This window comes from Pelobates fuscus, chromosome 2 (genome assembly GCF_036172605.1).
Source record: "Pelobates fuscus isolate aPelFus1 chromosome 2, aPelFus1.pri, whole genome shotgun sequence".
In the NCBI taxonomy this organism is placed as follows: Eukaryota; Metazoa; Chordata; class Amphibia; order Anura; family Pelobatidae; genus Pelobates; species Pelobates fuscus.
In genome coordinates, this window is record NC_086318.1 from 351,547,183 (window position 1) to 351,575,047 (window position 27,865).

Below are 27,865 nucleotides of genomic sequence, written 5' to 3' on the forward strand. Positions count from 1 at the left end.
CTATGTTTACACTGCAGGGTTAATCCAGCCTCTAGTGACTTTCTCCCTGACAGCCACTAGAGGCCGCTTCTGCGATTTACACAGTAAATCGCACTTATTTGACGCTGGGCCTCCTAATGGAGTCCAGCGTCAAATAAGATCCCCATTGGAAAGCATTGCATTGTAATCCTATGGGCGGGTTTGAATGTGTGTGCGCCTTTGGCCGTACATGTGCCTTCAGCTCCACTCGGGGGCTGACATCGATGGAGGACGAGAGGTCACCAGTTCTGAGAGAGCCCAGCACAGGAATAAGTGGCTGAAGGGGTTTTAACCCCTTCAGTGCCGAGGGTGGGGGGGCTCTCCAGGAGCCTATATAGTGCCAGGAAAACTGGTTTGTTTTCCTGGCACTGTAGGATCCCTTTAAGGGCAGTTCATAGCATGACATTCAATTGCAAGGAGTACAGACTCAGCAATTTTCATTAATGCATTTTAAAGCTTAATGTTTGTTTATCTCCAAAACAGCTTATGTCAACAATTTAACTAGAACCTTAAAAAAAATGGCTAAAGCTAGTTTTTTGTTACTGACTGATGCATAGATTTCTATCGAAGGCGATCTCATTTTAAAGGAATATTTGTAAACAAAATCATCTTATCTAAAAAAATTTTTTATAATTCTTTATTTTGGTTGTGCATAAGCTTGCATGGCCACGACAGCTCAAACATCTTAGTAGAAAATATCATATTACATTGACATGTCGTTTAGAGTAAATGCACATTTTATGAATATAAGATCAGGCTAATCAGTCATGTCCAACTACTTAGAAAAGAGAAGGTCTCAATACAAGCTAGTACCGTGTATTTAACTAGACATGCTTATAATAGCTTGATAGCCTGTGTCAATAGTCAGACATGGAGATGCGACAGTGTTACGTTAGGTAAACATGCTAATAAACTGCTAATAAAACCCCACGTAATATAAGAGTGTATTATACATTGCTAAATTTGTATTGTTTAACGCACAAAACCAGTTCGGAGAGAAATCTGTACTATAACAAAGGCTAGGAAACCAATAGGGTTATTCTCTAAACTGAATTGTGGCAAAGCGACAGAGAAACTGCAGGTTTTAAGTAAGGTCCCCCGTCACTGAATTAGATAACTATTGGGGAGATCATGCCCCCTTGTTCTCAGAAGTATTGCAACCGAGGAGCTAGAGGAGTTGGCTTAAAATAGGAGCAGAAACTTAACAAAACAAAGTCACACAAGGCAGTGTGTATGCATCTGGGCTGGGGTGTGCAGGTGCGTGAGTCTCAGGTCCCTTACAGCCTATGTTCTTTGGGGTATGTTCTTTGGGGTAGTTCTTCGTTCAGTTGTGGTAAAGAGGTCTGTGGGCTGTGTATCCCATATGAAAGCTTAAGCATCGCGCTGCTTCAATGAGGTAGCCTGCTGAGTGTGTTTCATACTTTCCTTCGGTTGGTTCGTTTCTGGGCTTTGTGAGGTCGAACACCGCTGGCCGGTCTGATGCGAGTGATCCCGACACTTTCCGGCTGAGCATTTTTGCGCCTCGTCTCTCCGGCCCGTCTGCAGTGTGAGCATTTGAGGGGTGAGGGCAGCCAGGAGCGAAGGGTCCGCGATTGGTCTGCTTGCCAGCGTCTCCGAGGGGGACCGGTATGTGTGCCTCAGCCTCCCCTGCTATAGCTTTGGTAAGCTTGTGTCTCATGAGGCGGGAAGATCAATGTCCTCTCTGGAGAAGGCTGTTGGGTGCACGCTTCCGCCATTTTGTGGGAAACCCCAGGTCTATGTTGCAGAACGATGGTGCTGGGGGGATTCAGAGTTGCGGTAGCGGTGGGGGCTGCAGGGTTAGGACCGGGATCACCCCCCGGCCCAGAGTGGACAGGGCCGGGTCCGCTCAGGATTGAGCCTCTGATTGGGGTCTGTGGCGCAGGATAGTGGGGCAGCGGCCGTCCGCCCCACTCACCGCTGGAGAAGGCCTCAGTTTGGGCGACTAGAGTCTCTCCCCCAGGGGACTGTAGCTCAATGAGCCAGCCTCTCCCTGGGTCCAACAGTCCCCTTGCTTTGGGTGCTCTCGCTGTTGGTCTTCTTTAAGGTGGAAATCATGTTTTAAGAGTTGAATCATAGAGTTATTGCAGGAGCTGCTCCTGCTTGTGACCGTCCAGCTTGGCGGTCCGGCCCCGCCCCCCTTATCTAAATTTTTAGCACTATTAGGGACACTGTAAATATATTGAAAGCAGCCTATTTTTTCTTCAACCTGATATGACAAAACATTTAAAAAATGGCTAAACAATATCTAAACTATTGAAATGCAGCCTCACGATCATCAGATAGCTGGTAATTAGCAAAGTGTACGAATGCATACAATACGTCATATCTCAAGTCGCCCCTGCATTCAGTAAAGAATGTAGTGCACTAGGGTCACTATAAATACACACACTGCAATGGAGGAATCATTGTTAGAATACTAGAGCTACAGGATACAGAGAAGACTTTTTACACTCCGCATTCAATATCGGGTCACTTTTTATTGCACCTTCAAGTACCAAGTCTGATGAGGGTTCCTTTAAGAACTGAAAATTACTTGATATTACAATAAATCACCACAAAACTTGATCACGGTAAGCAGATTTTTTTTTCTCTGTACAATATAATCCTCCCTTGCCACATGATCTAGATACACAGTGCCTTGCTCATAATTTACAATAAAACACTGGAGATTTGATTGACAGTACATCTACACACCTGAAAGTAATGCATTAGAAAAATACAGGGCCAATATTTTTAGTGAAAAATATTTTGGGAAGGAACAAACTGGAAACCTGTGGAATTCAGATGTTTTTACCTACAGAAAAATGAACTTTCAGTAAGAAAGGAACTTATACAGAACATTAGTCCGAAAGGCATATGGAGATCAAACAATGCCAATCATCATAACAACGAACATTTAATTATTCGGGCCATGAAAAAATAAAATAAAAAAATGACAAAAGGAAATACAAATGCACAGTATTTAGTGAACGCATCATAACTCTTCCAGTCCCCCCCACCCCCCAAAAAATAAACTTAAAAACAATTAAAAAGGGAAATTGTACTTTAGCTGAAGAAGTGGTTGAAGAAGTTTTACAACAATTGTGCAAAATGCCGCACAGAGCTTTTTTCCCCCTGGAGATTTTTTGATATATGTCAAGGTCTAGAACTGCTTCTCTGTTAAAAAGTTCAAACTGGAACGTATATACCATGTAGGAATTACAAATAAGATTCCTAGAAAAACTAGGAGCAAACAGAACATGCTTACCGTTCCAGGCATGTGACCCCTATCCTGCTTGCCATTCTGTGCATTCCCACTTCTTAGCCTTTTCTTCTTTTTCAAATTCTCCTTGTGCTCTTTCTGCTTGTTCTGTACCTCGATAAGAACTGATATAAAACTGTTTTTCACCTCTTTTTCAAACTCCAGTTCATCCCTCAAAGCCAGCTGTTGTACCAGCTCTTCAGAATAATCCTTAATAGCCGTTTCAATTTCATCAAGCAGATCATTCAATTCTGCAACAGACATCCGCTTCACTTCTATTAGAAGAGAAGACAAAAAGCAAGTAAAAAAAACATGTTGGATGGTTAAAAAAAAATAAATAAATAAATAAATATATATATATATATATATATATATATATATATATATATATATATATATATATATATATATATATATATATAATATAATACAATATGACATTTGATGGCATCTGGGAAATAATAAACCAAGTACATAGGGGAGGAAACCTCGAAAAGAAGCATATCAAAAGAGCACAAATTTCATGTCAAAGGGACATGCAGCACTAAATTATTTTTGCAAACACTTAAAGAAATATATAAACCAAAATAAATCTAGGGTTTTTTAATAAAAATTTATACAGATCGCATTATTGAGCGTCATTGAACAGCAGGAGGGGAGAGAAAACAGACACCAAAGCCCAATGCACTTTTTCTGCATTCCTAGGGATATGACACGGATTGGTTAGACCAGTGTCCCCCATGGAGTAGTTGGGAAGAGCACAAGAAAGAAGAAGCTGGCGAGGCAACTGTAATTGTAAGCTAAAGCTTTTGAATGAGACAGTTATTCAATGCTTTCCTATGGGGAAATTCTGATGCCGAGGTCCTCATGCAGAGCGTGAGGACGTCCAGCGTCAGATAACGGACCAAAAATGTGTTTCGATTCTGGCAGTCCCTTTAGTGGCTGTCTGGTAGACAGCCACTAGAGAAGGAGTTAACCCTCAGAGGTAATTATTGCAGCTTATAAACACTGCAATAATTACCAATGCAGGGTTAAGGATGATAGGAGTTTGCACCCAGACCACTTCAATGAGCTGAAGTGGTCTGGGTGCCTACAGTGTCCCTTTAAATACACTTTTCAACTACACTGTTTACATCTCAGTATATTTGGCGGGATCAACCAAACTAAAAGCATAGAGCAAAAGGATACTGAGAACATAAAACCGCTCAATCCTTTCAGTGGATCTCTGCTGAATCAAAACAACCTAGAAAATTGTTAAATTTGCACATTTTGTTTTGTTGTTGTAGTAATGGTTTTAGAGTTCAAAGCTGAATAAGAAGCAGATAGCTTTTTCCACGAACAAGTGCTTTCATTTTTTTCCCCAAGCATCATAAGATTCACCTCATGTCTCCATTAACTTATTCCTATCGCCTTCAGATACATCCCCGCAGTCCTAGCTGGTGACCCCATCATACTTAACCTCGGTAGCCTTTTACACTGTCACCTTCTGTCTCCTGTGACTCATCCCCATGTAATGCTAATCATTGCCATGAGCAGCCACCTTGCCACGCTCACTCTCATTGGGCAGTGAAGGGTTTCCTTGTCAGTGTTTGCAGATTTCTATTTAAACAGCATTAAAGAGTGCTTGCTTTATACTGATAACTCCTATGGCTTTCTATTGCGTTACTGCTGAAAGCAGAATGTTGAAAAATGTGTGTAAAGGATGTGTAACATGTATTCCTTGCTGTTTACAACAGTATAAGACAGCCTTGCATCTAATATTAGAGCACTTTGAAGTGGAATCCGAACAGTCCCCATAGGCTAGATTTCACTTTCAGTGACTGAGGTAAAGGAGTTTCCACGCATGCCTAATTATCTGCAGGCAGTTCACATTCAAGGACAGAAAAGGTCCAACCTACTAACAAGGGAATCAGAGAAGTTTTTTTAATTCTAGATGTTTTAAAGAGTACGTTAGCTTATAAAACAAAAAGATGAGAACAAAACCCTCTATTACATATAGTAAAACTTGAGACCAGAGGCGATTCCAGAACTTAAAATTTGAAAAAGGAAGCCAATAAAGGTTCCATCCAAAAACAGATATATACACACAAACACTAAAACATTCACTACTTAAAGTGACTATGAGAGTACAGCGCTCACGTTGGGTCATGGGTTTGAAGTACAAGGCGCTTAAGATTATATAAGAGGATGGTCGCACCTGCAAAGGAAAGGTGCATGTAAGTATCACCGACCTTCCCCCTGTTCCCCATTGCAAATGATGCAAAGGCACCGGATGGTGGACGACTAACATTGTTAATTAGTACTTGATCCGGTCATTAGAAAGGTACTACATAAATAGGAAGATCCCAAATAGAGTTTCCCAGGTTGGATAAAATTCACAAAGTGGAAAACGGTTTCCATTTAGTCTTTAAATAAATGTAAAGAATATGAAAACTACATGGAGAATACCCAGCAGGTTGGACCATTCAGTAAAAAACAGATTTATTGGAATTATATTAATGCTGCCTCCATTTGTCTACAATCCAGAAGGTCAACAGGACCTGCTGGTGGTCAGTTTGTTTTGGTCCAATGAAAATAGCAAGTCAGACAGTCAGTTCCAGAAAACCTAAAGACCAGTTAAGCATTTAAGTATAAGAAAAAAAGAAAAGAAAAAATCAGTTCTTATTTTATATCTTGTATAAATCTTAAATGCAGAGCAGTCAGAAGAAGCATCCCATTAGTTTCTATAATGATTTACTCACTTTGTGTGAATGTAGACATCACAATTATTAATAGTTAAAGGAGCACTAAATTACTAGAAATGTTCGTATCCCCCCCTCACCCCCGCACCCGCTCTGATCGTTCAATAAACCTTCATTGACACATTGCTTTCCAATGGGGATTCTGAAAACTCACGTTCTTATGTATAGCGTGAAGACTTAAAATGTGCGTCATTACACACAATGCATTCTGTCCCTCCTCCCAACGCTCATTCAGTGTCTCCTTTTCTAATGATATCTCCTCCCCTTGTCCTGTCTTGGTTGGAGTCCCCCAAGGCTCTGTCCTTGGTCCCCTTCTATTTTCTCTTTCTACTGCCACTCTTAGCAAACTTATTACCACATTTGGATTCCACTACCACCCAGATATTTCCTCCCTGGACCTCTCCCCTGCCATCTTGCAACCTGTCACTGCTTGCCTTTCTTCCATCTGTGACTGGATGTCCTCCAGCTTTCTGAAACTCAATATCTATAAAACCTAGCTGCTTGTCTTTCCTCCGCCTAATACTGCTCCTTCGCTTTCGCTCTCCTTTGAAGTTAGTGGTATCCACATAAGTCCATCCTTGCAAGGGCACTGTCTTGGCATCATACTTGATTCTGGTCTCACCTTTGAACATTACATCCAGTATGTTGCCAAACCATGTAGATACCATCTTAAAAACATAGCCTGTACCCGCCCCAAGGAGCTTGTCCATGCTCTAGTAATTTTCCACATGGATTATTGTAACCCTCTCCTAATTGGTCTTCCCAAAAGCTGTATTGCCCCGCTAGAGTCTGTAATGAATGCTGCCGCCAGATTGATTTTCCTCTCCAGTCAGTCCTCTCACACCTCACCCCTCTGTCAGTCCTTACATTGGCTTCCTGTATCCTATAGGAGTCAATTCAACCCATACCCATAAAAGCACTGAACAATTCTAGCCCCTCATATCTCTTCACTGATCCATAGGTATGCCCCTTCTCGGTCTCTCCACTCTGCCCGTGACCACCTCCTGTCCGCTGCTCGCACCTGTACGGCCAACTCACGCTTGCAGGACTTCTCGCAGGCAGCTCCCTTCCTATGGAACAGCCTGCCAACTGCCATCAGACTCGCCCCTAGTCTTCAATCGTTTAAGAAGTGCCTTAAAACCCATCTCTTTAGGAAAGCTTATGGCCTCCCAGAGTAACTTCTACCTCACATACCGGTCTCTTGCTCTCTCCTAAAGGGTAGCACTCTACTCTCTCCTCCAGCCCTGCTTCGCTCCCACCTTATTTGATTGATATTTCCTGTCCTAACGTGTCTTACACACCACCTCCTATAGACTGTAAGCTCGTTTGAGCAGGGTCCTCTCCAACCTATCGTTCCTGTAAGTTTTCTGGTAATTGTCCTATTTATAGTTAAATCCCCCCTCTCATAATATTGTAAAGCGCTACGGAATCTGTTGGCGCTATATAAATGGCGATAATAAAACCAAACAGTGTCCCTTACTTTCTTCATATGAGCTACTTGTAGAGGATTTCTTCAGGGTCTCCTGTGAAAGCATAGAGAGGCGGTCTGACTGAGAAGGTGCATCTTCCTCTTCAGGGTCAGGAGACTCCTGCATCATTTCCTCAATCTCTTCAATAACCTGCAACAACAGATTATTGCTAAACAATCCATCTGCAAAGGTTTACAGTATGTAACAAGTTTCCATAAACAACAGGGTTTATCAGAAAGGTATAGTGTATTCCTGCAGAAGGACAACACAGCGTAAACAGAATAGACTCCATAAGGCATTGCTGTATATAGCTTTATTAGACCAAGCAAGGTTGCAATTGCAATACTGAGCATTTACAGGTTAGAATTCCATTTCGATTTTTGATATGCATCGTTGCCATTTTAACAAAAAATATTTTTAGCCATGTTACTTCAATCATCTGTTTGAGTCCTTATAATTCAGAATAAGCTTGGCCGATTTACATTTATTTTACTGGATTCACCATATTGTTAAAATGTTACTAAATTTTGGTATAGCAGCAATGACTTAAAAAACAAACAAAAAAAACAAAAAAAACAAAAAAACGTATTTATAGCTATATTAAAAAGGTATACATTTTCAAAGTGCATGGTATATACCGATTTAATATTTACCTGCTCAGCGGTGAACAAAGGCTCCTCATTGATGCAAGACACAATGATGGAATGCATGTCTAGCTGTTCCCTTAACTCCTCATCATCAGATAAGTCGAGATTCATATTGTTATTAACCTGTAAAGCAATGTATGCATGACATAGGTTAGAAACTATACCTACAAATCTGCACTGACATTAAATAAAGTAAAAACGAAACCTGTGCTAAAGTTTAGCAAAATTTCCAATAACAATTATTTGCTTGGATAAATATACACATACATGGTCATGCTCAAAAGAAGACAAAAACCCATTATTGTGGAACATTGACTAAAACACCGTATTTATACTACATTAAAATGATCCGCACACGTTGCATAATTCTTCCCAGGTTGACAACATCAAACACAGATAATGTTGCACGCACACACTGACACAAGCACAACCGACATGTTAACACAGATGGACAGTGCAACATATGTAAAGATTCTAACAGCAACACACACACACACATACTAACTGCTGATGAACTACATGCATTTAAAATAAGAGTAGAAGAAAAAGAGGTTAAGCAACGGAAGCCAGCAGAGAAGTAATTAAAATAAAAGAGCAGACACTGTGCAAGTGAGCTTTTGAGAATAACTAAGAGTAAAAGAAAGGCTGTGAACACCTGCTGCAAAATACAGTAAATTGGATGAAGTGGATGATAAAACAAGACATCTAGACACACTGTGGTTGCTACCCAGTTTCCCAAAAGACAAATTCCCGAGACATATACATTTGTACACACACAGTTGCAGACACTGCCCAGCAAGGTAACGGAAGAGGAGGTGAAGAAATATTGAGAACACAAGCAATGGCAGGAGAGTGGGAAAGAAATGAAATAACTGGCACTGGATTGTGGGGTTATGTGTGAGCAACTGAGGCAGTATGAGCGCAGAAGTTATAGAGATGGTCAATATGTATGAATGAAAAAAAACGGAGACTGAGGAGTAGTCCTGTGGAGAGGCCCTAAAGTGGACGGAAATAACCAAGACCCATGGTAGATGGGCTATGCAGTATTCAGCATGCTGGGCAAGAGGTCAGGAGGAAATAATGATTTTTTTTAAAAAAGGGGCAGTATGGTAATGTGAAACCAGGGGTTTGAGAAAAGGTCCACAGCGAGACTCCACAGCGTCCACAGCGTGAAAAAAAAACCTGCAAGTCCATGATGATGAAGCATTGTGGCCCACATTGGAACACAGAAACGCCAAAGAAAAACTGGTCTATGATGAGACATAAGCAGGAGGGCTGTGGGTGTGAGGTCAATGTGAGTAGTCGAGAGTGTGTAAACGAGAGACTGATGCAGCAGTCAGCAGTTGGTGGAGGTGCTATGTAAAAGCTTGTGAGTGAATAGTTGATAAATTGAGAGGATAGAGTACGTAATTTGTGCAGTGAATAGTAAACTGGTAGGTGTGTGGCAAACACATTTGCAGTTTAAGGCAATGGCTGTGATCTGTGTATGGAAAGGGGAATAAGAGTAATATCTACCTTGAGAAAAGCACAGACTGAATGCTCTTTACAATCCCTAGATCATTACGAGAAAAATGTGAAACAATGTATTCAGAACAATGCATATTTTATTGCAATTACACATACACTCACATATACCAAAAGTAAGATCGCAGTTGCTTTAAGGAGACACTAAGCACCAAACGTACTTTAGCTTAAGTAAGTGGTTTTGGTGTATATAGTCATGTTCCTGCAGTGTAGCTGCACAGCTCTCTGCCATTTAGAAGTTTTGTTTATGTAACCTAGCCATACCTCCCCTGCCTGTGATTTACTCCACACTTACTATAAAGATCTAACTTTTAAACTTCCTTTATTGCAGTTTGTTTAACTTAGAATCTTATATCCTGCTTGGTTAATTGCCTGCAGAAGTGTGTGTGATTAAAGTTCAATTAACAGAGTAGGAGATACAAACTTCTAAAGTAAACACACTGTGATGTTATATCCAATTAAAAATTAAAGCATATATTTCAATAAATTATTATTGAACATTTAGATATAAGTGAAATGGCTGGCAAAAATATATTTATAAAAATGTCCAAAGCCCTTGGCAGTTTAGTTAACAAAAGGACTGAACCTGATGTACCCTGTATACATACTCCAGGCATGTAGATCACCTCACTGCATTACAAGCCTGAAAATATAATTTCCAGACATAGAAACATAGCAAATCCATCTTCTGCATTGTAAAATGTAGTTTTGTGTTTATTTTATTTTTTCAATTTATTACATTTTGTTTTACCCTCAATTTTACAATTACACAACAGGTCAGTTGTATTCACCTTTGCACTCAGACTGAAATCTGTGATACAAGTCTCCATTTAAAAACTCAAGCAATTTGTTCGTGAAATAGATATTCCCAAACATAGCATACATAGCCAAACCTGATTTCAAGCAGGTTTACTCAAACTAATGAGTTGGCATTTTATACACATTTTCAGAAATATATCGTCAACGGTTCTGCTTATGTTATGTCTTCAAGGTTCTGTTTACTTTTCTATTCAGAAAGGTGGACATTTTTTTTGCATACAAAACATTTACATGAATCCAGTTCAATAAAGCCAAGAACATGAATTACACATATAGGGAACCACTGATTTTATTTACATTATAAGAAATAAGTGAAAATATATTTAAAAGTGCACCCCGCAGATGCCTGTCCAACTGTAATTTGTTAAAGCGTTTAAAGAGGAACTCTAAGCACCTTCACCACTACAGACAGTTCAGTGTTGTGCTTATGGTGCCATGGGTCTAAGGTTACTTTTCCCTGGTTGGAATGGTCTGAAAATCAATGGTAAGTACTGCCTCTAATCTTCTGGAAAAAGAAATTTATGGTAAGTAAAAATTTTTTGTTTTTCCCTTCAGATTAGAGGCAGTGCTTTACGACTGGGATCTCCAAAAGCAATCCCTTAGGGCGGGTCTCAAGTCTCACTGCAAAAATCTGCAACCAAAGTTGTATCTTCCAAGATCAACAGACCAATGTGAATGAAGAGATCACCTCGTGGCTGTTATGAAATCGAGAGAATGTACAGCAGAAGCCCTCAGGCAACTGATCTGAACATAACTGATCGAAAGAGCTTCAATGGAGATAGGTGTTAGATGAGAAAAACTAACGAATGCAGACCTTTAGTTCTCGTCTACGTTACCTTAAACGCCCAGGCAGTGGAATTAGAATTCCAAGACCCTAGAACGCTGTTGGGAAAAGTTAGAAAAATAATGTTAGCTGGAAGATTGAGAAGAATTAAAGAATCCAACTTCAGAAACTTGAAGAAGTCCTTCCCAAAAATATTTTGGGCGACTACCCCCAAAGACCTAGACTGAAGACTCATCAGCAGAGTAAAAAAATAAATAAAAAAAAATCCCCTGAAGATAGGAACTAACCACGAAAGAGCTTGGCAGATACTGGTGATTTGGAGAAAAACCTGTGAAAATCAACTGATAACCGAAATTTGACCTTGAGGATCTCTGGCTTTAAACCATCCGCAAAGCCCATCCGAAGAAAAAAAAAAAAAAAAGAAGAGGTTAAAACATTGAAGCGGATGCCTGTTTTTCTAAGAACCAATATCTTAAAAAACAACACCTTCCATACTTGGAATAAATCTTGGAACAAGATCCATTTATAGTAAAATAAATTGTCAATTTCCTGAGACAAAACATAAACCAGGTAGTCAGCTTGAATTACAACAAATCTGAGAAGCGGTACCCTTAAGAATTCCAGGATGCCTATTTACAGTTAAGGTCCCCAAAGATTCCTCCAGAAAATATTTGAAGAACGGTGAAACAGCTACTTCCCACCAAGGGAGGAAGACTATCATTCTCACCTTTCCCATCCTATAGGATCTTGGGGAATAGGGAACCAGGAGGAAACTATAGGTTAGACTGGAATTCCCAAGAAAGAAAAGGAAACCAAAGCTTACGGCTCTGTCCAAGCTTGTCCAATGAAACACTTCATGCTGTTTGATCTAGAAGTGCCAGTTCCATAACTGGAACATCAAATTCTTACTATCATTTGGGTGAAGATCAAGGAGTATGAACCATTCTGCTTTGTATTAAATGTTGACTACTCAATGCTACAGCTAAACAGAGGAATATTAAGTTCTATGCATAACAGAAAAGAACCAAGAAAAACTAACCCAAGCAAATCCTGGAACAAGATTTTTCAAACAAGATGACCTTGTTTGTACAAAATTGCTACCGATGTAGAACTATCTGACCAGATCTGGATAAGATAATACCTGGTCTTTATCTGAAAGGCAAAGAGCTATCCAGATATCCAACTACATAGGACCGAAGGCTAAGTTTTTTACAAATTATCTCAGCTAATTTCCCTTCATCCCTATGAGAACCTAGCTGAGACCTGAAGCATCAGTCGTAAAATTCTGAACGATCGATTTGAGAACTAGAACAAAAAGTAAGAAACGTCTGGCATCCTTTATTTCGGCCTGGTTCAGAAAGGAATGACCGAAGTATAGGATTTTACAGCAAAATTTTATTAGCAACTGTATCTGGCCACTGAAGGACCTGTAAACAGTGCTATAACTAAAGAAGCTGAAGAGACCAAGCAGGTTCTTACAAGACGGGAACCAATATAATTTCCCAAGTATCTGTCTACTGAAGTAGAATAGATTTCAGGTGATAATGACAGAGAGAACCACAATTTTTTTCTTCAGGGAATTACCATTCTCTGAGAGAGTCAAAAACCCTTGTCAAAATATTTACACCTGAACTGTTACTTGACAAACACCAGAACTGCACACTTCCTGAAAAGGGAATTCTTTATCAGAAGATTGATTAGCATCCACCTGTAGAAACACTAACCTTTAGGGGCAGGTGTACAAAAATTAATTAGATGCCCCTGAGGAAGCAGAATTGTAGAGATTCAACAAATTTATAGATGGCAATATTTTGCATAGTGAGAGAATCTCTTAAAAGAAAACTGCAGACAAACCTAGGCAGAAAACCATCCCAGTCATATCGTATCTATTTGCAGGGAACAAATTGAACCTGGTAGAACTACACCATGATCAATAGGCTTGCAGCTGTACTAGAATTTGCCTCAAGCCCAGTAACATGAGGAAGAAATAATTTTCCATGAAGACTAGTTCATACAGGTTACCATCTTTATTGGCGGAAGCGAGACTGATTACATAGATATACAGTCAGCATAAGACAATACCCATGATCCAGGCCTTCCTTAGCCATAATTGGGAAGCAGAGGCTAGAGCAGAAAGAATATCTGCAAACTGTACTTCAAAACCTGTTTGATGCAGACTCTGCAGGAATCAATAGTAGAAGTAATTATTTAAAATTGTAATACCAACCAACAGCCTTACCTGCTATAGGCTTTCATTAGCTGTATTTGGGAAGCAGAGGCTAGAGCAGACAGAATATTTGCATCTGTATTGCAAAACCTGTTTGATGCAGACTCTGCCAGAATCAATAGCCAAAGCAATTCTTTAAAATTGCAATTCCAACCAACAGCCTTTCCAGATAGAGGCTTTCCTTAGCCGTATTTGGGAAGCAGAGGCTAGAGCAGACAGAATATCTGCAACTGCATTAAAAAACCTGTTGATGCCGACTCTGCTGGAATCAATAGCAGAAGTAATTCTTAAAATTGCAATTCCAACCAACAGTCTTACCTGATAGAGTCTTTCCTTAGCTGTATCACCGAGTAGCAGCTAATTTGAGCCAGAAAGGAAACTTAAAGTTTCCCAATAGAATTATGTAAAAGTATATGCCAATACCCTTTATAGGCTTTACTCAAAGAATAATCTATTTTGGACCCGATCTACTAAGTGCTTACCCCTGCAAAGCGCTATATGATTTAAGACTTTAGTAATAATCCTTAATTGAAGAGAAGTTAAAAACTCTCCTACTTAGAAACATTTGTTATCTACCTTGCAGCACAGATAATTAACTTATTCAGGCTAGAGTCATTTAAGATAAAGCAAAACGGCTTACCTTAAATGTCCTCAGAGTGTGTTGGAGGTTGGTGAGAACACACTTGCAACAGATTCTGAGTGCACCTGGCAACAGTTAGTTGCTGCTGGGTAAACAGCCTCTTTAAGTCCTGGAAACCAATATCTTGACCCCGGAGAGAAAAAACAAAGATATTGGCGCCTGCATTTTAAAGTCACATTACGCATGTCCTGCATTTCGCGGTAGAAATAAACATAACCTGTACGAGTGTTCCACCGCCAGGACTTCCCAGCTAGTGCCCAAAAGCGCACCATCGTCTGCCCGGCACCTGGCTCGGTATAGACGGAATTAATACAACAGCCGTCTGGAGTGTTAACCCTGGCTGATCTCTGAAAAGTGTATTTAAAAGAAGTAGAGCCTCCAGAGCCTCAGCCCTCTCACCATACTTCTAGGAGAAAACCTGACCAGACACCCTCCTCTGCAGGAAGCAGGCAAAGAACTGGGGATGTCTTGGATAGGAAGCAATTTATAAGGCCAAAGGTTAATTGGGAGAGGTCCTTGAAAAGTTTTGGAGATTGCCTGCCTGTTTTTCCCCCCCAGGTTATGAAATCCCAGTCATAAAGCACTGCCTCTAATCTGAAGGGAAAAACAGAATCAGATGTGATTGACTGTAAAAGCAAGTGAATCATATAGGAAATCCTTTAATAATGTGCTACTGTACTTATTGCCTCATATACACATTTTCACAAGTCTTCGTGTTTTTGAAAAAGACATTTATACAAATTACAAAAAAGCAATAGGGATAAATCAGTTCCGCAACAAAAGCCTTAATGAAAGCAAATGCTTAAGACTCCAAAATAGCATGATTTTCCTTTTAGGTACACTTTTTTTTTTTTCCTGGGCCTTCACGTTTCACTGCAAAGTAAGCAAAGTGACAATCACTCACTTCAAACTGCCATGGGAAAATGATTTGTTAGCACTCTAGGTCAGTTGTTCCCATATTTACCAAAGCCATCCTCAAGGGACGTTATCAGTACCTCCATTGGAATAGAACTGGAAAATGCCCAAATTCTAAATTGCTGGTGTGACTTGAAAACTGGATTGAGAACCACTGTTATAGACAATAAAATGCAGTTTATTATGCTGGCCAGTATACAGTATTGATATTTTATTAATCTAAAAGCAAGATTCAATACTGTAAATGTCCAAAACTTTATATGGGAAAAATATAAATAAAGAAAAAAAAAAAAAAAAAAATCGAATGGTATGCTGTATATATGCTTACACACACACACACACACACACACACACACACACACACACACACACACACACACAATATAAGCAGCTTAATCTAAGAATGCAACACACTGGAGTAATACAGCATTTTGGAACTGAAGAGAGAGCATTGTGATAGTTATTGGTTATGCAAGTGGGATAAAGATGCACTAAGTGGCAATGTTACTTTTCTAATTTTGACCAAGTTTGCATGTACCCACACAGCACGGTACACATGAATAACCCAGAGAATCACAGGGTGATGCCATCTACACAGTAAAGTGCAACAAATGTAAGTGTGTTCATTATTTCACTCAACTGCACTCCTCACCCCCATAAACATTTTCAGAAAAGTGACAGTTCTTGTTTCCCAATTAAATCACAATTTTACTTACAAATGCCCAGTGACCTTGTTGTCCAAACAAGGAAGTAAGAAGTGGTCCATTATAAAACGTACTATTTGAGGCATTTTTTTTTTTTTAAATGCAAAACTTAAACTGAATATTTTAATTCTAATATGGTACCCCCCCCCTCCCCCCTCCTCTCTCTTTCTCAAATGATAAGAACACATACATGATATATGTTACATACTCAAGCAAGGAATGACTCATTTACACAAAGGAAAAACCAAAACAAAACTACACTTGTTATTCTATAGCACTTACTGCTTTGTCCAAAAGGTTTAGGGTTGGTAAGTGCAACGCTCTAGTGTGAGATGATTTCCAGTCAACAGGCATCACGTTGCCATAGTTATCAGTCAAAGCATTCCATATTCTGGGGAGAGAGGGAAATAAATCAGATATATGTTTGTAGAAAGCAAGCTGTGTTTTACATCAATTTAAAGGACCACTCTAGGCACCCAGACCACTTCAGCTTAATGAAGTGGTCTGGGTGCCAGGTCCAGCTAGGGTTAACTAATTTTTTTATAAACATAGCAGTTTCAGAGAAACTGCTATGTTTATCAATTAGTTAAGCCTTCCCCTTTTTCCTCTAGTGGCTGTCTCACTGACTGCGTGCGCATTCAGCCGACGGGGGAGGAGAAGAGGAGGATCGGAGGAGGAGAGCTCCCCGCCCAGCGCTGGTAAGTTTTAACCCTTTTCCCCTTTCCAGAGCCGGGCGGGAGGGGGTCCCTGAGGGTGGGGGCACCCTCAGGGCACTCTAGTGTAAAAAAAAATAAAATAAAAAGCAACATTTTAAAACAGATTGGCTCTTTGGTCTTCCCTGGTTCTGTGCCAGGAGTGATGCAGGGAAGACCACCGTCTGTTTTTAAACCAATGGCAGGGGGCTACAGTTGCACTTACAGTGAACAGGTCATGAAAACATTACTTTAAAATGTGCAGATTGTAATCCTATCAGATATATCATCGCTGAGGAAGGGGACTGTGCTCTCTTGAGCAAATTAGTCTGTGAACTTAAAAACAGTATAAACACACAGCTAAACAACTACAGATTTATTCAAGTGTTGAACCAGAACTCAAATACGGTATTGTGGCAGAGTATTATGTAACACTCCTGGGAAATAAATCGGACCAGAAAACAAGGCAATGGATGGTATTCCATAATTTGTAACAACCCCTCAATTTACCTTAAACATCTAGGTAACATATGGAACATAATCTATTCAGTATCCAATGCAAAGCAATTCTAGATCCACTTAAAAACGAGGATACATAAAAATTCAGTTAAAATGCTACCAGGATGTTAACGATTATAATATTTCACTTCAGATGGAACAAAGTAATGAGACAACATTATCCTCAATTGACCCGATTACAGAATATTTCCCCTTCATATGCACTGGCTGGGTTAAGCTTGAGGGCATTGCAAGCTTCCAGAATTCTAATAGTGGCTTTTCTCTGCCGATTCTTTCCACCTCACTGATGAATCATGTGGTCCTTTCAGCTGTCCTGTCTAAACATCTCTTTGCCAGCAGTTTATTGCAACCAATTAAAGCACTGACAGAATTATGCAGATTTAAAACTAATGATTTAGCCTTATCCAGACCAAGTAGCATGGCCTGAAAAGAGGACAATGATACACTTGGCCTCGGAGCTTAAATTGGTCAACAATGAGAGGGGCTATGGAAGAATATTCCTTTATTAGTACAGTTTTTTTTTTTTTTAAATAAATAAATAAACCAGCAACCTATACATCAAGCAAAAACCAACACTGGGAATGAAAAACGCACTTCAAGCAACTAAGATGCTCCCTCTCATATATAATGAATATAAAAGTATTGCCAGATGCATGCCACAATTAAAGGTGGAAATTGACACTCTACATTGAAGAGTGTAATCCCCACTACCTGTAATGAATCATAAAGCATCAACTTATTTAAACAGTCGCTACATAGCTATCCGCAGCCATCAGGAGTAAAGTTAAATTGGGGGACTTGGCAGCCCTATGCTTTCAGAATATCTAAAGCATCTACAGACCCCTAAAGGAACACAATGCATTGTGTATACAAACCTGTATTCCTAAAGCTTTAGTCTCCTTGGCAATAGTAATGTAGCACTCCCCCTCCGTTGCAACAAAAACAATAAAATAAAGGGGTTTTTACTTACCTTCTTCCACTGCTGCAGATCGCTTTTTACTGTTTACTTTTTTTCCGTGGCGTCATGGAGCTGTCACTTTGTCCATCATTGGTACAAACCAATGGTCCTCAGAGAAGCACTTTCCCACAAACTTTCCTATGGGGGTATCCGTGTCATGTGATAGCGTTTTACTTGATCACTGAAGAGCCTCTAGTAACTAGAAATGCACTTAACCCTACAACGGAAGCATTACAGTTTCTAGATAAATGTTTTACACTGCAAGATTAAAAGGACAGGACAACTGCACCCAGACCACTTCAGTGAGATTAAGTGGTCATGATGACTTAAGGGGCCTTGTAGTCTTCTACTGCTGAAGACAAAGTCAGTAGGATAGTTGACTACTCTGGGAGTGCCTCCTACGAAGGAGGAGAGGTATCACACATATGTTCCTCTCTCCCCATCATACATGTAGATGTGTAGAGGGGCAGGGGGAGAAAAACAAATAAATGGTAATCATCTATCATAGTGAAGTTAAAGGAATGCTCTTGGCACAAACACGACTTTCAGGCATTTGATTAAAATGGTATATTTGTTGCCTATGAAATGCATTCAAGGTGTGTTGGTGTCCTTCGTGTCCCTTTGATAATATGTTGGTCACCTAACTTCATGGTTATCTGTTCTCTATAAAAATCAACAAACAAGATTACAATACCTATAACATTGTAGCTAAAATGCCTTTACACTTATATCTTAAAATCTATTTTAACTTTCATCGGCAACAAAGTAAGGATTACAGATATGGTGTTTGCTTTAGCTTAGAAGAACTTCCACATTATCCATCCAACCTTTGGTTAATCTGAAATGTCAAAATTGTCTGGGCTGAATTAAAAAACGGACCATGATTTAAATGCAAACCACTTTTTTTTGGAGGAAGGGGGAGGAGGGGGAGCACAGAAAATTCTCTATGCATCATAATTATTAGAATGATCTGCTGTTATGGTGTTTAGAGTAACCATTAAAAAAAAAAAAATAAATAAATAAAATAAAAAAGGATTTACTCAAATATACTAATGGTTAATAAACAAAACGTGGCTGAATAAATCGTAATATAAGTTTATAAAAAGGAACACTCCAAAAATAAAAAAATCATTAAAAAAAATAAAATCGGGGGCGGAGCCTGACCGCGAGACGGGCTAGACGCCATTTCTGAGAGCTCCTTCCCGGCTAGCGAAATCCGCTGTATATCAACCGCAAACAGCCCAATCCAGACTTGAAAGCAGCGGGTACAGATCGGGGACACCCCGCGGCACCGACTGATGCCTTTTCAATATACCCCGAGGCAGACCAAACTTAAGAAAAAGACCGGGGCCTACTACTCGCAAACACTTGCCGATCTCGAGGCACTATTTAGCAGGGCGGGCGCACATGAGGCAGCTGAGACACCTGCTTACCCGGCAACAACTCACCACAGTCCTGCGCCAGCAATGGGGAGACAATCACAGAGACCTCAAACTTCCCAGGCAACGAACCAACAGGACATAGGGACTCTCCTACAACGGCAGGTACCATCCAAAATGGCGGCCGCTAACGGCCCTAATCCCCATGCAACCCCTGACATGCCAAACCAGACCCACACACCAGCAACGCAGGGGGACCCACACTCCTTGACTGGGGACATCCCTGGAGGCACAGCCCCTGCCCCTAAGCAGGATCTCCACAATATGCAAAATACCCTGCTGGAAATACAGGGGCTCTTAACTGCAGACATGACCTCCTTAAAATCTAATATGCAGCAGCTCAGTGACAGGACAACCCACACTGAAGGGGACATTGGGAAACTTCAAAATGAAGTAGCTGAACTGAAAACCGCAATGGTCCAGTTAAAAACTACACAACAGGCAATGTCAATTCAAATGACGGCATAAGAAGATAGACATTGCCGCAATAACCTAAAAATCCGTGGGGTACCCCCTGAGATCGACGCAGAGGAACTGCCTCACTACACAAGAAGACTGATTGCTTCACTGTTACCGCCAGCGCAGGCCAAAAAATTCACTATCAATGGACTGTATAGACTGCAGCCCTAATCACTGGTGACGTCATCCTCCGATGCAATACACCACATGATAAGGGCCAGATCATGGCAGCAGTGAGGGGTAAAACCCCGTTACCATTTGAAGGATCGCACCTAACCCTCTACCAGGACCTCACTAAATCTACACTTCAATGGCGTAAATCGCTGCAGTCACTCACCGGCCGCCTGCGCTCCGCGGGGGTAACATACAGATGGGGCACACCAAGATCCCTACTAATAACACACAACGGGACGACCCACAAGCTCACAACTGAATCGGAGGCACCTGCAATGCTCTACACACTGGGCCTCGCCGAAACACAAGCCGCAACCTCTGCTTCCCAAGTCGAACACACCTGGAACCCTGAATCAACGACCCCATTCGTACCAAGAACCGCACCTCCTACCTGACTGATCAAGAAAAGGGCGCAACTATCCCACATCGAGGAACGAACTTTAACAGACCTCCAAGAATATTGGTTTATATTATGCGTTATACTAAACTCTGTTCAGATTTCTCTTACCTTACTGGTTACCCCACTCATACCCGTTCTACATACTAACAGGCCCAGAGATGGGCAGTATCAGAAGCACCTCGCATATACATACGATATATTCATTACCGCTAACCGGTATACATACTAAACAGACACGGGGAAAGGCAGCCTCAGACCCGTCTCGCATACATACACACACTAGATACACCCACGAGAGGTGTACAACCCCCCCCCCCCCGATGCCCCCTTGGTTAGGGGTACTCACCTACTAGAGTAACCGAAACAAGCCTCAGGTCATCTCCACAAATACCTTGGTTACCCACACGCTTCCCTCATCCACATACTCATGACTTAACACAATGCTACAACAAAACCTACTAGTACTCTCATGTAAAAACAAAATGTGCGAATGTTTACTAAGATGTCTTGTTCACTAACTCATTACCAAACCTTGTTACCCTGCATGACAGTTACGGTACCCGTCCTGGCTGTTGGGGCCGGACGTGGTTGTGTAAAGATTAACACGCACCAAAAATAAAGAATTGAAAAAAAAAAAAAAAAAAAAAAAAATCATACAAAAGTGATAATTTCGACAAAGTCAGCAGTAGCAGTAGCTGCAGTGACTAGATCTGCAATTATTGTAAGCTACGTTTTTGTTACCCACAAATAAATGACATGCACATTTTTCTTTGGGGATATATCTACTGAACAGAACAAGCAGTGGATGGAAATGCATAAAAAAGATTTTATAATTCCAGATAAACTCACACTGATACAAAAACCAGACTTTTATAAAGGCTTATAATGATGCCACTGTTATAAACTAGCTTAGATACCTTACACAAAATGTTCAATAAATTAGTCGTAGGACCTAAGCAATGCCTTCTTATCATACACACTTAATAAAATCTTAACCAGAAAATAAATAATCAAATTCAAAAGCAGCAGCCCAAGACAATAAACACAATTATAAAAACAATATATTTAGTGCCAGAAATAGTTACAGCATCATTTCCGATACCATGTGATTTAAAGCTTCCTTCTATCATAGAACAAGCCATACATTCCATAAATGAGCATATTGTCAAACAGTTATCACAGGAAGGTCACTGTAAGAAGCAATTTGCAAGAGTACATGACAAGAGATTTACAACCGAGGTATTTGGCTCAACGCTCCGCAGTCTGACCACTTCATTACTTTCTGAATGATAGAAATGAGAGAACTAGAAGAAAATACTGTTTATTAAAAGAAATGCTGAAATATATCTAAACTAAAATGACACTACAGACACCAAAACCACTTCAGCTTCATGAAGCAGTTTTGGTGTATAGATCATGCCTCTGGAGTCTCATTGCTTAATTCTTTGAGTTAAATCAACTCTAGTCACACCTCCTTGCAAATAACATGCACAGCCTTCCTAAACTCTTCCTGTAAAGAGAGACCAAATGTTTGAACTTTATTGCACATTCTGCTTAATTTAGAATTTCTTATCTCATGCTCTGTTAATAGCTTGCTAAACCCTGTGCGATTAAAGCTCAATTTACAAAGCAGGAGAAAGACTTCTAAAGTAAGTTAACATCTGATTGAAGATGCTGTGAGTCACAGCCAGGGCTGCATGGACAGAAACAAAAGTGATTTAAATCCTAAATGGCAGACAGAGGAGGCTAGGCTGGTGGCCGATGACCTGGCGCGACTGGGATGGAAGCAGAGGGCTTTGATCAATTTAAATAATAATATGTAACATGTGTGATAATAATCAATGAATATTCAGTATAACATGAGTATGCAATACAAATGGCAATACATTCCAATGGCTGACACAGTATAGAATCTACAACATTAGCTGTCAAGACAAGCTTCATGACAGGCTTCACAGAGAACGAAAGTGAAACTTACACAGACAGAAAAGCTTTCTTTCACACAGCTTGCAGTGTAAGGCCATAAAACTTTAGCCAACAGTTAGAATAACCCTTTCAATGCTGGCTAGATCCTTCTAGGCATATATTATCCTATTTCATGTAATTTTAAAAAATATAAAATTTAAACCAGCTCATAAGTCATTTCCTGGAACCATCAAATAAGAGTAATCTACCATGTTCTATAAGCAGAATTTTAACTTGCCTAAACAGATATTTTATCTTATTTTAGAGCAAATCAATACACCTGGATAAATATCACTAACATGTGATCGTAACCACATTCATATATAATTATTCTTTTCCCACCTGCAGAATGGGATGCTATAACTATATATTCTTTAGTAACTAAGATTTCTAAATATCGAAATCTGATCGTGATTTATCCAGTCATATATCATGCTATAAGAAAATTTTAATTAAATGAAACCAGTATAATTACCAGTGGAGTAGACATTCTCATCAGATGAGTAGGTAGTCTCAGGAACTGAATGGATGTGTGATTGGTGTGTAAGAAATTCTGAGTGCCCTGGAGTGGATATCTGTCATGGATTTCTCTGCATGGCCGAATCTGAAACCCAAACTCCAACTCACTTCAGCTCCGACTCTTTGACTTCGCCCCTCTCTTCCCTTTGTCTTAACTTTTTAAAGGGAAAAATTCTCTGTTCGTCACTAGGTGATAGACCAGTAGAAAACTGGAGGTGTGGTTACCACCTTCCAGATAGCAATTTAAGTATTTGGTCTATAGAGGGCAGTCTCGCCCCACTAAACTTTCTTATCCAGGAAAGAGTTAACTTTTCCTGGTGGCTATTCTGTCATTTCTTTTTTTTGTAAATATGATTTTTATTAATGTATTTGCAATGTATTTTTCAACAAGAAAAGAAAAAAAAAGGGGTGGGGTGGGACTCGCAGGTCCCTTGAAACAACAACATAAAGTATTTGCATTTGGGCTCGCAGGCCCTAATGAATGATGCGGACTTTAATTTCTATCATAGCACAAAATGTCTGCCGATATAAATATCCTGACAGGTCTTAGACCATCTGATTGGCACAGCATGGCACATTGCCAAGCATGTGCACTAGCATCCCAATAAGAAAAGCATTGGATTGGGTGAGAACATCGATTTCATTACGAGGGAGAAAAGGCAAGTAAACTCATCTTTTTTTAACCTTTGCAAAGGGGTTCTGGTAATCTGAATGGTAACTAGGGCACTATAGCATTAAGAATGCACATTTGCATTCCTAATGCTATAATGTTCCTTGAGCAGTAAGAGTATGGTTGTTTTTTGATATAATTCTTGAATTTATTTTTTAATAATAAAAATTTGTTTTGCTCCATAAGCACACCCTTTCTGCTCCTACCATTCCTTTTTCTGGTCCACTAATACATCTGTATTATTCAAAGATGTCGCACAACAACGGATTCAGGGAGCTGTTGTTCAGCTGTTCACTTTCTTTAGCAGAAATCTAACAAGTGAACTATTTCCAGAAAACCACGTTGTGACACTGCTAGGGGATAAGCACAGCACCGTCAAAAAAAGTTAAGGGAGAATCATGATTGGCTTAGTCACAGCACTCTAGAGAAACCACAGACCCCAAGAATTAGAAAGCATGGAATACAACAAATTCCTAAACCAAATATGTATGCATTTTTTTAAAGCACTCTTTATACAAATAACACTCACCTGTGGTGTCCCTTAAAAATCACAAGAAGCAAACGCATTTATTAGTGGAGGAGTGAGGGTGTGGGTTCAAAGTTGCGTAACACTGTAGCAGTAAACTTTGCCTCTGGATAAATAAGATTTATAACAATGTCAGTGTAACGGACTGCCTGTTACCCCGACTGGGTACCTCCGCCAATCACAGCTTCCTAGCTGCCGCAGAGTACCACGAGCACCGCACCGGACACCATATGCACTGAAGCCCCTTAGCCGCCACAGCTTGGCTGGCGTCTTGCCGTCCCTTCCCACCCTGGAGCAAACTCCTGGATCCAGCTCCCAGTGGGAAGGCCTCTCCTCCAAGAGAGTATAGCAGTGTAGCCCTTACAAGAGCTGGTGATTATAGCAATCCAAAGAACAATCCCAGGAGCAGGGATTATAGTAGGTATAGCGGTTCCCTCAATCACGAGACAAGGCTCTGTGTTGAGGGTAAGCAGGAACTCGTTTAATGGTAGTTCCCATGCAAGGGGCACTACCCTTGGACCTGAGAGTAAACCTCAGTAGAAACAAATACACAATCACATTGGCTCTCAGATCCAGGGCACTCCCACACAATATAGGTCAATCCCTCCTCTGTATCTGGGAGATAATTGAGTCAAGTACTGAATTAACTCAATTATCTCCAGACACAAAAACACATTTTTATAAAACCCCCAAAATTGCATAAAACCTCACAATTGTTACATCCCCTTCTGGTCACCCAGATCGGGACTAACATATCCAAAAATCACCCAGATCAGTTCAGGAATTTCCTTGAAGTCATTTATTTGACCAACGCACCCATGGTCCCATGCCCAAACCAGTTCCAGAGAATCAGGGCTTGCGGTCGGTCTAGTTCAGTAGTTTAAAAACGAACAAATTACCGATCATAGTCAATGTTCTTACCCTGGAGCTTGTTCCCCTCATCCAGACGAACGATTCTACCGAACAGTGCTCTTCTAAATGGTATAGAACCGAATGCAGACGATGATAGAAGTTCAGCGGTGTTCGGGAGTTTCCGCCACCTTGTGGTTGTCCATAGGAATTGCAGCCACCCAGACAAACAATTAGAACACTGCGGTGAGAACCGTTCCAAGGTGTTAATAGGTGTTAACAAGCTCCCGGGTGGTCCCTGGTTCATGCGGCTGTTCGGTAGTCGAATGGGACAATGTTCGAATAGGAGGGGAATGCAATCTACTGAACAGACAGGCGAATGGAACAGAAAGCTTTTTAATCCAGTGACAGGGAATCTGTAACAGTCAGTATAAGGTTCGGGATTTAATGCCTCATCACCTTTTATTAACTGTATGTCAAGCTACTGAATATAACATGTTGCTGCAAACCAGACCACCTTTAGGCTATCTAGTTTTATGGGAATCATTCACTTTTTCCCCTAGGGCCACACCAACTCTACATTTGTCCCCATGCCAGTTCCTTCTTTATTTCTCTTACTATTCATTCTTTAACATCCAATATTGGGGTGTTTGCTACACCAACAACATAGCAATCTTAATACCATTTATTTTAACTCCACAAATCCACTTTTCATCACGCTCAGTCCTGTTGCTCCCAACAACGAGCCCCCTTCCCTATTAGTTACCTCCTCACTCTACACATTAATAAGGCTTATCCCATATAAATTTACATCCCATTCAAGTATATCATCTACCACATCTGTGCACCCTTCCGATTGCATTCTCGATGAATATCCACTTTCCAAATTCCCTTCTACCTGTCAGGTCTAAGTCTGCCCAGCAAACATATTCTAGTAGAAGATTTGGGACTTATACAGCCTAGTCCTTAGCCGCCCCTCCATTATTTATATAATTTGTTTACATATTGGACAAACCATCTGTGCATCTATGCACACACATCCTAATACTATAATGAGTCCTTACATTGGCTTCCTGTATGCTATAGGAGTCAATTCAAGGTACTAACTCACACCTATAAAGCACTGAACAACTCTAGCCCCTCTTATATCTCCTCACAGATCCATAGATATGTCCCTTCTCGGTCTCTCCGCTCTGCCCGTGACCACCTCTTGTCCGTTGTCCGCACTCGTACGGCCAACTCGCGCTTGCAGGACTTCTCGCGGGCGGCTCCCTTCCTATGGAATAGCCTGCCTACCGCCATCAGACTCTCCCCTAGTCTTGCATCTTTTAAGAAGTGCCTTAAAACCCATGGCCTCCAAGACTAACCCTTACCTCACATACCTGTCTCTTGCCCTCTCCTAAAGGGCAGTCCACCTGATTTGATTCCAAATTCCTGTCCTAATGTGTTTTACACCCCACCTCCTATAGAATGTAAGCTCGATCGAGCAGGGTCCTCTTCAACCTATTGTTCCTGTAAGTTTATTTGTAATTGTCCTATTTATAGTTAAATCCCTTCTCATAATATTGTAAAGCGCTACGGAATCTGTTGGCGCTATATAAATTGCAATAATAATAATACTATAATGAACATTGAAAAAAAAAAAAAAAAAGAAGAAGAATTACCCTATTGCAGTACATTTATTGTGTCACTTTATGTTATAAACAACACAGGATTTCTGAATGCATCCTGAAACCAATATAAAAATGAAACAATCAATGTGACCTCATGCACAAAATTTAAAACAAGTTTAATAAAGTCAGCATTAAAGCGGAGTAAAGACAGAAGAAAAATTTAATTAAATACATATTTCTCATAAATGTAACATGTCTGTATTTTGGTTTGATCTTCTATATGCACACATCAATGCAGATAGTCTTGTCACACGTTTAAAGGAACACTCCAATATTAAAAAATTGAAACTCTGTTTTAACTTTTGAATCATTCCTTTAACCCTGTAGGTGCCAGGCCTGCTCCACCATACTTTGTCAGACTGCACTGATTGCTGTACAAATGCCATGTACTGCATGCTTCTGATTGGACATATTTATTAGTCTAGTTGACTTCACTGGAGAAGAAGTGGGTTGCAGTGACGAGTGTGTCTCGGCTAAATTACAATTAAACCATACAGGCAATGTTTTCTTTCAGAGAAAAAAAAAAAACCCCAAAACCACCACCTTAAAGGACCACTCTAGTGCCAGGAAAACATACTCGTTTTCCTGGCACTAGAGTGCCCTGAGGGTGCCCCCGCCCTCAGGGACCCCATCCCGCCCGGCTCTGGAAAGGGGAAAAGGGTTAAAACTTACCTTTTTCCAGCGCTGGGCGGGGAGCTCTCCTCCTCCTCTCCGCCCCGTCGGCTGAATGCGCACACGCGGCAAGAGCTGCGCGCGCATTCAGCCGGTCGCATAGGAAAGCATTTACAATGCTTTCCTATGGACGCTTGCGTGCTCTCACTGTGATTTTCACAGTGAGAATCACGCAAGCGCCTCTAGCGGCTGTCAGTGAGACAGCCACTTGAGGATTAGGGGGAAGGCTTAACCAATTTATAAACATAGCAGTTACTCTGAAACTGCTATATTTATAAAAAAAAAATGGGTTAACCCTAGCTGGACCTGGCACCCAGACCACTTCATTAAGCTGAAGTGGTCTGGGTGCCTAGAGTGGTCCTTTAATATTCTAGACATTACCGCCACTTATTACTGTGCTGCTTAGACAGCTAGGCTTGTTGTAGGAGACCATCATGGATTGATAGTCTGTGTCATCACTCAATAGCAATTATTGTCACAGAAATCCTATTATCACTCTACCGAATAATCAAACTTCAGGAATTTGTGTCCATTGTTAGACAGAAGAGACAATGCCATGCAATGCTCTACTCTGCTCTTTAGTTGTTAATGTTTTAACCC

General features: G+C 40.5%; 1 protein-coding gene across 2 annotated transcripts in view; it reads right to left on the bottom strand.

The window, feature by feature from the left end:
• The window catches only part of FEZ2 (fasciculation and elongation protein zeta 2), a 36,849-nt gene that overhangs the window by 6,811 nt on the left and 2,173 nt on the right, over nt 1-27,865 (bottom strand). For both annotated transcript variants that reach the window (XM_063443632.1, XM_063443633.1), the window contains exons 2-5: nt 16,033-16,141; nt 8,144-8,260; nt 7,502-7,640; nt 3,287-3,555 (exon numbers count right to left, since the gene is read on the bottom strand). In XM_063443632.1, the coding sequence (XP_063299702.1) occupies nt 3,287-3,555; nt 7,502-7,640; nt 8,144-8,260; nt 16,033-16,141 (634 nt within the window). The remainder of the gene's footprint in view (nt 1-3,286; nt 3,556-7,501; nt 7,641-8,143; nt 8,261-16,032; nt 16,142-27,865) is intronic.